The 9,371-nt window shown below is 35.5% G+C and overlaps 1 protein-coding gene across 2 annotated transcripts; it reads right to left on the reverse strand.

Annotated features, from left to right (window-relative positions):
• Positions 1-1,179: 1,179 nt before the first annotated feature.
• Positions 1,180-8,416, reverse strand: LOC110459773 (dimethylaniline monooxygenase [N-oxide-forming] 2-like). 2 transcript variants are annotated; one of them, XM_021512195.1, is made up of 6 exons: positions 8,284-8,416; positions 4,533-4,748; positions 3,852-3,987; positions 3,367-3,500; positions 2,886-3,063; positions 1,180-2,544 (listed from the first exon to the last, which is right to left on the reverse strand). In XM_021512195.1, the coding sequence occupies exons 2-6, from the start codon at positions 4,739-4,741 to the stop codon at positions 1,918-1,920; spliced, it is 1,284 nt and encodes a 427-aa protein (XP_021367870.1). In that variant the 5' UTR covers positions 4,742-4,748; positions 8,284-8,416; the 3' UTR covers positions 1,180-1,917. The 2 variants fall into 2 exon arrangements, with proteins under 2 accessions (XP_021367870.1, XP_021367869.1); XM_021512194.1 differs by lacking the exon at positions 8,284-8,416 and adding an exon at positions 6,686-6,914 and having other exon boundaries at positions 1,181-2,544.
• Positions 8,417-9,371: the final 955 nt, after the last annotated feature.

Here is a 9,371-nt window from a genome sequence, read left to right on the forward strand (position 1 = left end):
ATTACTCAGGAGAGGTCTGGTGATTAGACGGGAGAGGTCCGGAGACACTTTCTCATAGGATTGCATGTAAAAGTAATAAAACCTTATCACACACGGCCTCTCATAATATCCGCTCAAACAATAAGTGCTTTACATTAAAATAATGCTACAGAGTAAAAGAATACATGTATAACTACTATTTAATGCCGCTAAGGTTATGGATTAAAAATACTAAGTTTAGGGAATTTCCTGCGGTAGTGACGTCAGACGCCGGTAAGAGTTATCGAAACGCTTAAGAGGTCGCCGAGAGAGGTCCGAGAGGCCTCTCCGACTGACTAAACATCTAAGACATCGTTAAAAGACATAAACAGTATCCAAAAGGGTTAGCATACTCTTTTAAATATCATAATTACTTAATGTCCATCAATCTACAGTGACTTACAACCCTAGGAAGTTATAGAATCAATGTACGTAGTTTCGAGCATCTCGCATAGTCAGCTTCCAAAATGGCGGTCTTGAGAGGTGTTTGAGATGCTAACGAGAGGTCGATATAACACGAAATTAGCAGGGAAGTTAGAAATCATATCTACAATGTTCTGTAGTTGTAATTTGAATAATCACCATTTAAAACTTATGCACAAACACATTTTGAACTAATAAATGGACATTGGTGTTATTTATGTAGTGAAAACCCGTCACACAGGCGCACGGCGATATGTAAACAAATCGGCTGCAGGTGGTTGAAATCACCCATTTTGCGGGGCTGACACGTTACAATATGTATAGCTACTACTCAAAATATTGTTCAGTTTACAAGAAGTAATTATTGATCATTGTTGTTTTAATACCGCACAAAACAGGAGCAATGCACTACTCACAACCAATTAAATGTTAGACAGGCTTAGGTATGAGCGTCGATCCTGAATTGTAGATGCACTCTATACACACAGATATCCGGAACTATATTTTGAAGACACTCTGAAACGTTATCAAGGTTATCAGTCTGCTAAACTTCTCCCGACAAGAACCCCATTGATTCCGCGACTCATAGTCTAGGTCATATACCACTGGTGTATGGGCTGATATGTTGATGTCAATGTAATGCAAATTCACATTCAACATGCAATGGGTACAAAGGTATTAGGTTATGTAAACATTCTGGCTCATTCGTCACTCCCACTTTATATGCCGGGTTCGGTTCTACTACACGGTCCTCGTAATCAAAAAAAGTGTTTTGTTTGTATAATCGGAGCTATATCAGCCCGCAGTGAGGCCCAATGTGACTGTGTTGATATTGGCTAATTATTTGTTATGCCTATGTACGTGTTACATGTAAGTCGCAAGCCGTAGGGTAATCAATGTTTTATAGTTCTTTAAAATTAGAAGATATAAAACGGATGATGTACAAGTGATAAAAACGTACTTTAAAAGTTCGGCAATAGCTTTAATAAACATTACAAAACTTTCAGAACAGGATAACATGCGATATGAGTGCATTTCTTATACAGCAGAAATGTTTTAAACGGGTATGCTTTTACACTTATATGTCTTCTCAAAATGTCACTTAACATTCACATGGCTTATGTTTGACATTTTGAAGGAGTTGATCATTAACTATTGAATTTCTAGTTTGATCCCAATTCTGGTACAAAATAAAGGAACAACGAATTTGAAATGAAAATAAGAAAATAAGAAAATAATATCATAATGTTTGTTTAATATTATGAGTAAACGTATATCTATCAATTCATGTTTATTTACTGTTTATGCTATATATAAATACAAAGTCTGTTACATTGTTTCTAAATATCTTTGAATTTCTTTGCCAAAATCTAATAGCTTTTGTTATGCTTATGACAATAAAAACAGTGTTATCTGATTTTTCACACATCGAAATAATCAGCGATGACATCGTCATCTATCCTGGAGTCACAGACTTCATTTTACTTCTACAAATGTCTCTGAGTCAATTATTTTAAAATTCTGTTTGCGAAAAGTGAGGAAGTGGTTATCTCTCTGAATCGTCACGTAATCCCAGAGGCGCTGGAAGGCAGTAGGAAGCGGTTTAAAGCCAGCCATCTTTGCTATATCCTTGTTAAAACGCCACTGTCGATCTCCGTCTCCCATGAAGTGAGCTTTGGCATCATCAAGTCCCTCTGTTTTCCTCTGAGCGAAATCTTTTTCGGCATCTTCCAACATCTCGTCTTCTGAAGGTAATGCGACATTACCATTCAAAATGTTGACCACTGCTCTGGCTATTTCAAAACTGTGTGGGAAATAACACAGTAATTTCGGGATACCTACAAATAACAAGGTGTGGTATTTGATGTGTATAATGTGCTTGTACACAGGGGTGACGCGTTCAGAGATGACCTGGATGATGTCTTTGGACAGAAAGGGGAAATGAGTTTGGAAACCAGTGCAGAATAGGAGGACGTCCACTTCTTCCTCTGTATCATCGAGGAAAACTACCCTGCTCTTCGTCATACGCTTAATACCCGTTCGTTCCATCACATTTGCAGGCAGCACTGTTAGAAGGGGGTCCTTCAGATGACTAAGGAAAATCTGCATTAGCAATAAAAATAAGCTTTCTTAATATTTATCAAATATTCATAACACATAGCCTGAACCGGGAAACAATGTGGGATAAACGATTACATGACACAAATGATGTCCAGAACTCAATTTTGACGTCGTTTTATCAGTGTAAAAAAAAACCTCAAAAGTTCCAGAACAGAAATTTGTCCTGGTTTCTGAGGTAATTATCTGGTTTCGCCAAGTTGTGAAGTAATGCGCGTGGTATTGTATTATCTGAAAACGTAATCACTAGCAAGGTATGCAAAATGAATTATTTATCATCCATGTTCGTGGAAAATTACTAAATATTAAAAAGAAAATAATAATACCTTTTTCCCGAACGACGATATCCCAACTGCCAAATCCTGTCCAGAAAATGAAGCTCCCAGTATAACAACGTTCTTGCCAGCGAAGTATTCGGGTGTTCTGTAGTTATGGCTATGGAGGACTTCACCTTTGAATTGGTCAAGACCCTCGATATCCGGCGAGTAGGCTTTTTCCTGGTGACTTGAGGTAAGAATAAAGAACATGTTTATGTGTAGCCGTTTGTAAGCAATACACAAATGTATTGAACGAATTTTACATTATCATATATTATTACAGTCACAAACGCTGAAGGTCTATAGGGGTGGGGTGCTTATATTTATATCCGTACGTCATAATTCATAAACACTTGTTTACGATAAGGTTTTACATTCTACTATAATGATACAACACATTACAATCGATGAGCATTGCTTATTGTAAGTGAGAACACGTTAAGGAATCATCCTGATCACAACAAAAATATTTTTTAATAACATCTCTCACCCATTGCATACAATGACGGCGTCAAACACGTCTGTGTGTATCTCCTCCTTTTGTTTCACATCAAAATAGCTTACAGTCCATTTCGTATTGCTCTCTTTGCAATTGGGCCGAATATTTTGAACAAACGTGTTCATCTATGGAGAAATTGATAATGTAATGGAATTTCCAACATCTAAAATCGATTCATATACATGGCACCCGCTGAAGAAAATTGATGATACATTGTAATGAACTGGAAAGTTGATAAAAATCATCTCAGTTATTTGTGTCGGAGGCAAATCTTATTTCTGTCAATCATACATTATGATAAAAATATATAACTACTTAATCTAAATTATTTGTTTGCTATTTATATTTTTTTCGTAAACATTAACTTCTGATGAAAAACGTCAATTGTTCTTCAATGATATAAACGAGATATAATGTTTTCTAACCAAACCAGACCGAAATGAAAATATTAAATTATTCGCATCTGTAAAACAAACCTTAATATACTTTCGGAGGTCGTATCTGTCTGCATATCTCTGTAAATAGTCGCACACATCGGGTCGGGAGAGGTAGGATGGACCATCTTTATGAGGAAAGTCAGGAAAAGCCATCAAATCCTTAGGAATATTGGTTCTTAAAACATAAGCAAATTCGCTCATCAATCTTCATTTGAATACATACCCACAATAGAAAGGAAACCCACAAAAAAACAATAAACAAAGAAAAAAAACCCAGCAAGCATAACAACAACAACAACAAAAGATTAAAAACGCCAGTCCTATAATGACTAGTTGCATTGTGAAACGTGAAAACTTAATGTTTATAATCATTTATGAAGCTGGAGTTCCCATTTCTGCTTTTCATTTACTTTTATTTACAAAATAGCGTTTAGCCGAGTGTCAATACTAAGTTTGTATTGTAGTCTTTATATTTCGCAACTTTGCCAAAAATGGTTTTATACATATTTATACTTCCTATTAAAACCGAAACTCATTGTGTCTTAATTGAATGCATACACATAATGAAGTCATAAGGAATAATGCAACATACTTTGACCCTAGTAAAACTGATGCTAAGGTTTAAGGTCAGCATGCTGACCGATGAGCCACTTATCACCTTTTGATCACATGCGATTCAAAATCGAAGAAATCTTAATGTTACGATATTGTTTTACTCACGATAAATCCCGGTATACGCTTGAGAACACAGGCATTCCATTGTCATCGGTATGAGTGTTCCTGTTATACAACCAGAGTCCACCTACGTCACTTCCCCTTTCAAAGCAGGTTGGAATAAACGTCTTGGTTGTGGTGAGGAGATTCCGGAGGGCACTCAAACCTGCAGCTCCTGCTCCAATGACCGCCACGCGCTTTGTAGGCTCCGACATTGTTTGACTGATAAAATGAAATCCTACTTATATTTTGCAAATCGTTTGATCTTTATTAAGAAAAAAATGGTTTTTTTGATTACCTTTTATATACTATACACTTACAGACTTAAGTGTCGGTATTGTGTATTGTAGGATTACAGTAGGGCAACACTACACCTCCCCCCCCTAAAAAACAACAACAAAAAACCCAACAGCATACAAACAAAGCGCACGGTCAGAATGCAAACTACAACAAATATACACCTCAAGCACATGAGCAGTCACATACATACATGTACAAGCGAAGGTATCTACCCATATGGCATAGGAATACCAGTTAATGTCGAATCACGAAGCTCCTTGAAATGACTGAAAATTGCATTGCTTGAACGAATTGTATATAACCTTAAAATGTTTTTTGCTATCAAAATAGTCTCGACGTGTGCACAGTAACAGCAAAATAAACCATAAATTTAAGTTATGTTGCACAGTGAATATCTCTGGGGAATATTATACATATGTGACATATAATTAGATTGAAGTGAAACTAGTTAATCCCTGATCGTACCCAATTTCGTTGTAAAACTGTTATCTTTTGATTATATTAATGATTTCCTTTGGATTTATGCAACATACTAGAAACGAAGATTTATGTATTAAGTTACAATTTATATAGGGGATACACCAGTAGTTTATACCGAAGAATATCTCTACACAAACATTATTTCATCTCGAACATCATATAATGTTGTGTTTTTTATGTTATACAAATACGCAAAGTAGAACCAGACGTCTAACGAAAACACGTTTTTTTTTATGTGACCATAGGTATTAACTTTGATGAGCGTTATTTAAAATGAAAACAAACATGAATCAATAAATAGACAAATGAGGAAACATCCTCGTTCCCCTATATCTATTTTTCCTCTTTGCTGACTTCATTTGTAAAGTATCACAACCTTTATAAAGAGACTGCCACAAGACAATAATTTGACCTGAATTATTTTGCAGCTGATATTATGTATGGAATGCATTTAAATGAAAGTATTAGGTTATTTCTTGCGTATTGACAGAGATATTTACGTTTCTTTTTCATTAAAAAATGCTGTCTGCGGTTATCTTATGAAACGATTGTTCGGCACGATTTCTCACCCAGACACGATTTCTCACCCTGCACGACTTCTCAACCAGGTTGTCAAACTTGGAATGTGCAACCGCATGAAGAAGATCGTTACCATATTTTAATGATGTAAAGGCCTTTAGCAATAAAGCATTTTATCTAATTTCAAATAACAATAAACAAAATGTCTATAACACATTGGGGTATATTCTGGCATTTTTTTTACGTTGGTCTGTTCACATTTATGTGTCTAAAATTCAGAAATGTTAATATGACTAAACTTTACGCATGACATTTATGCTTTTTGTAAGATTTCATGCATAATGATATCGTATTTCATGCAATTTCACTGCCAATTAGAAAGCAAATATTTAAGCGCAATTAATGCTTATCGGTTTCCCGTTTTATAAAAATGCTTTGTTAACCTCATTCATAATAAACTACAGATGATTTCCAAAGGAAAAACAGATAAAGTTATAGAACAAATGTCAATCTAAGTCCCAATATGTCGGCCCTTTGGCCTTCTTTAAGGGCGAAGGTCATAATAATCAAGAGTAAAATGATATTCGTCCTTAAATTCAAATTACCAGCTTTAAGTATATCTGACGCCGACTTCACATCAAATACATGAGTTACTACGATTTACTTTATTCTTTTTTGTGCAAGTAGGCATATATTTCATCCACCGGTTACAATATTTGTTTTGTGTCAACTACTGTCTATAAAATGACATAAAATAAACATAAACAATGTATCACTTTAACATAGTACACCTCGTTGAACTCACATAAACATGGAGATAATATACACAAGTACATAAACATTGAAATAATAAAACTTACTTATAGCTATTTGCCATCCGATCTCTTCCCTCCGCTGCTTAGCTTTCCGTGAACATAATATATATCGCGGGCAATTCTGAAGACATAATCTACTATAATAAACCACGTGATCAAAGTATCTACCTTAACACCGAGAGGTTCGACCAAATTGTGTTATGAATCATATTCTATTTTTGGATCTTGTTGATAGATTATAAACTGTGCCCCTCCGCATACCGAGTCAGCACTTAATTAACTCCGACTGCACTCAGTTAAAACTCCAGGAAACATTTTGGCACATGCGCACCAGGTGTGAATTCCAAATCTACCTGGAGTCCACTTTCAGAGTACTAATGTATCAAATAATGTACTGTATTGTCGAGTGAATATACCTATGTAATATTTTCTTTTGGGTAATAATCCATGTAATATGACCTATCAGCCCTGTGATTGGTTGTAAATTTTAATTGTTTCAATAGTGATGTCACGCCTTAGAACAAGAACATTACGTCACATACTTACGCGCTGGAGTCAAAATGGCGGCTTTTCACATTTCAAGGTTGCATGCAAATTGTCGTTTAATACGAATAAATACCACAAATCTTGATTATTATGTGATAAAAGGATATAACACTCATTTTTTATTTCATTTGAGATTTATGAAACTTGTCATGAATTTTTCATTTTAGCGAGCCAAATGAAAAATGCTTAGACTCGTTTCATACATCTTATGTAAAATAGATATTCATGTAAGATCCTATACATATAATATACAGTCAGCTATATGTTTAGCACTTCAGGTAACTATATTTCTTAATTATTTGCATATATGTTTGTTTGTCCACTAGGGACAATTAAATTATACATGATACTGTGTTGGATTTTTTGTACCGCTGCATCTGAATTCAAAGACATTTTCAGAACAATTTTAGATGGTGTTACAACGTGTACCAATACAACATTCATTAGAGTGTGACACTGATACCCTCGGTGTGACCCTTATTCGTTTGCCATCAGAACTTTTATACTAGTAAAGACATGAAACTCTACGAGACAAAATACTATAACGAGTTATAGGTCGAGAAAGACAGAAATGTACGAGAAAGTTTGATATTTTTGTATTATGTTTCAAACGACTTCGATTCATTCCGGCCACCAATATTTGCGATAAATATGTAAGGTTTGTTCAAACATATGATACCATCTTAAAGAGTGCAACATTCCCTTGGCAGGAATGGTCTCAGAACAAAAACCGGTTCAATATTATTCGAAGTATGAGTATTTATTTGAACGAATACTGCTGAAAATATTGCCATTTTTTTGAAAGTGGTTTATTCCGGCCACCACTTTCACTTCAAATTTAAAATACTGCTTCACATAACTTACTATTTTAACGGGTATAAAATTATCTTTCTTATGTTGGTTTCCGAATAAAAATCCATTAGCAAATAGGCCTAATAAATACAAAAAAATCCTCAAATTTCTCTTCACGCCTAAGTGCATTCCGAGTTTTGTCCTCACCCGCGGCCAACACCCTGTTTTCATAGTTAAATCAACAACTAGAGAGAAACATGCCTATACGAGTTTTTACCGAGAGGAAATAAAATTACAATACTTACTTGAATCGCAGATCCCTATATAGACCAAGACTAAACCAGCTGTAATCGGGTTACTTCCTGATATTGAGTAAACACACGAGGTGGCTAAATTTGGGTAACACACTTGCTAATGCTGGAAGCAATTTGACACAAACATGAGCGTCTATTTTAAGTAACATGTGACCGACCGTTGCTTGGAAAACCCATATCAACAGAACGATCAAGTGATCTAGTTTTTAACACCGGCAATCGGTTTCGGGTTAAATTGAGGGTCGGTATACTTTCGCACCTCTAGTATCCAGATTTGGTGTACGAGGACATCTTGGGATGGCTGGGTATAGAATGCAAGATAAAGGTCACAAGATAACACAACCACTTATGCATGTTACTATTGCTTAAATCATTCCAAAGTGTTTGCTGATATAATGGACCACACTATCACCAAACATCCAACTCTGTATTTACAATAAATGTTAGACAACAAAGTGAAACAAAAATAATAGAAAACATGAAAAATTTCATATATAGGCTATGCCTGTTGCCCAATTCCTTTTGTTCATCAGATCAGTACAATAAAATATTCTGAAATAAAAATAAAAAAAATAAAATCAAAATTATTCCATAGATAATGATTAGCTAACAATCAAAATATCAAGGCAACCCACATTTTTATCTCCTCAGCAAACGCTGAAAAATCGAGGTGGCAACCAACCCCTTAGAAATTAGATTTTGCTACTTGCGAGGCATTGGAAGAGGATAATGTTGCAGAAAGTGGTCGTTTGGACAATGCGTTCTTCTATTCATGTACAATACTAACAATAGTGGTGTGCTCTTGTATCGCAGTGATGTCGTTCCCTAGGGTCGGCACGGTCGCAAATCATTTGTGATTAACTAAACTGCTGCGGTACCTCAATGTGGACTTGCATTTATCGCATCTCCCCTCGAGAGCTTTGTCTTGGGACGCAAGATGGCCTTTGTAATTCCATAGACTGTTATATCATTTCTGGCACACTGCACATGTATATTTAAATGTGTTTTCGTGGATTCCCTTATTGTGCAGCCTCAGACCTTCACCAGTTTTGAAAGACTTTCCGCACATACATTTCCAT

The sequence above is a fragment of the Mizuhopecten yessoensis genome, unplaced genomic scaffold (genome assembly GCF_002113885.1).
Source record: "Mizuhopecten yessoensis strain PY_sf001 unplaced genomic scaffold, ASM211388v2 scaffold10209, whole genome shotgun sequence".
Taxonomy (NCBI): domain Eukaryota; kingdom Metazoa; phylum Mollusca; class Bivalvia; order Pectinida; family Pectinidae; genus Mizuhopecten; species Mizuhopecten yessoensis.

Bases quoted from the DNA above. Each gene is read 5' to 3' on its own strand.
- LOC110459773 (XM_021512194.1), bottom strand. The intron at 3,988-4,532 runs GTGAGTAAAACA...TTATGTTTTAAG, and splicing joins AGCGTATACCGGGATTTATC to AACCAATATTCCTAAGGATT. The intron at 2,545-2,885 runs GTATTATTATTT...TTGCTAATGCAG, and splicing joins TATCGTCGTTCGGGAAAAAG to ATTTTCCTTAGTCATCTGAA.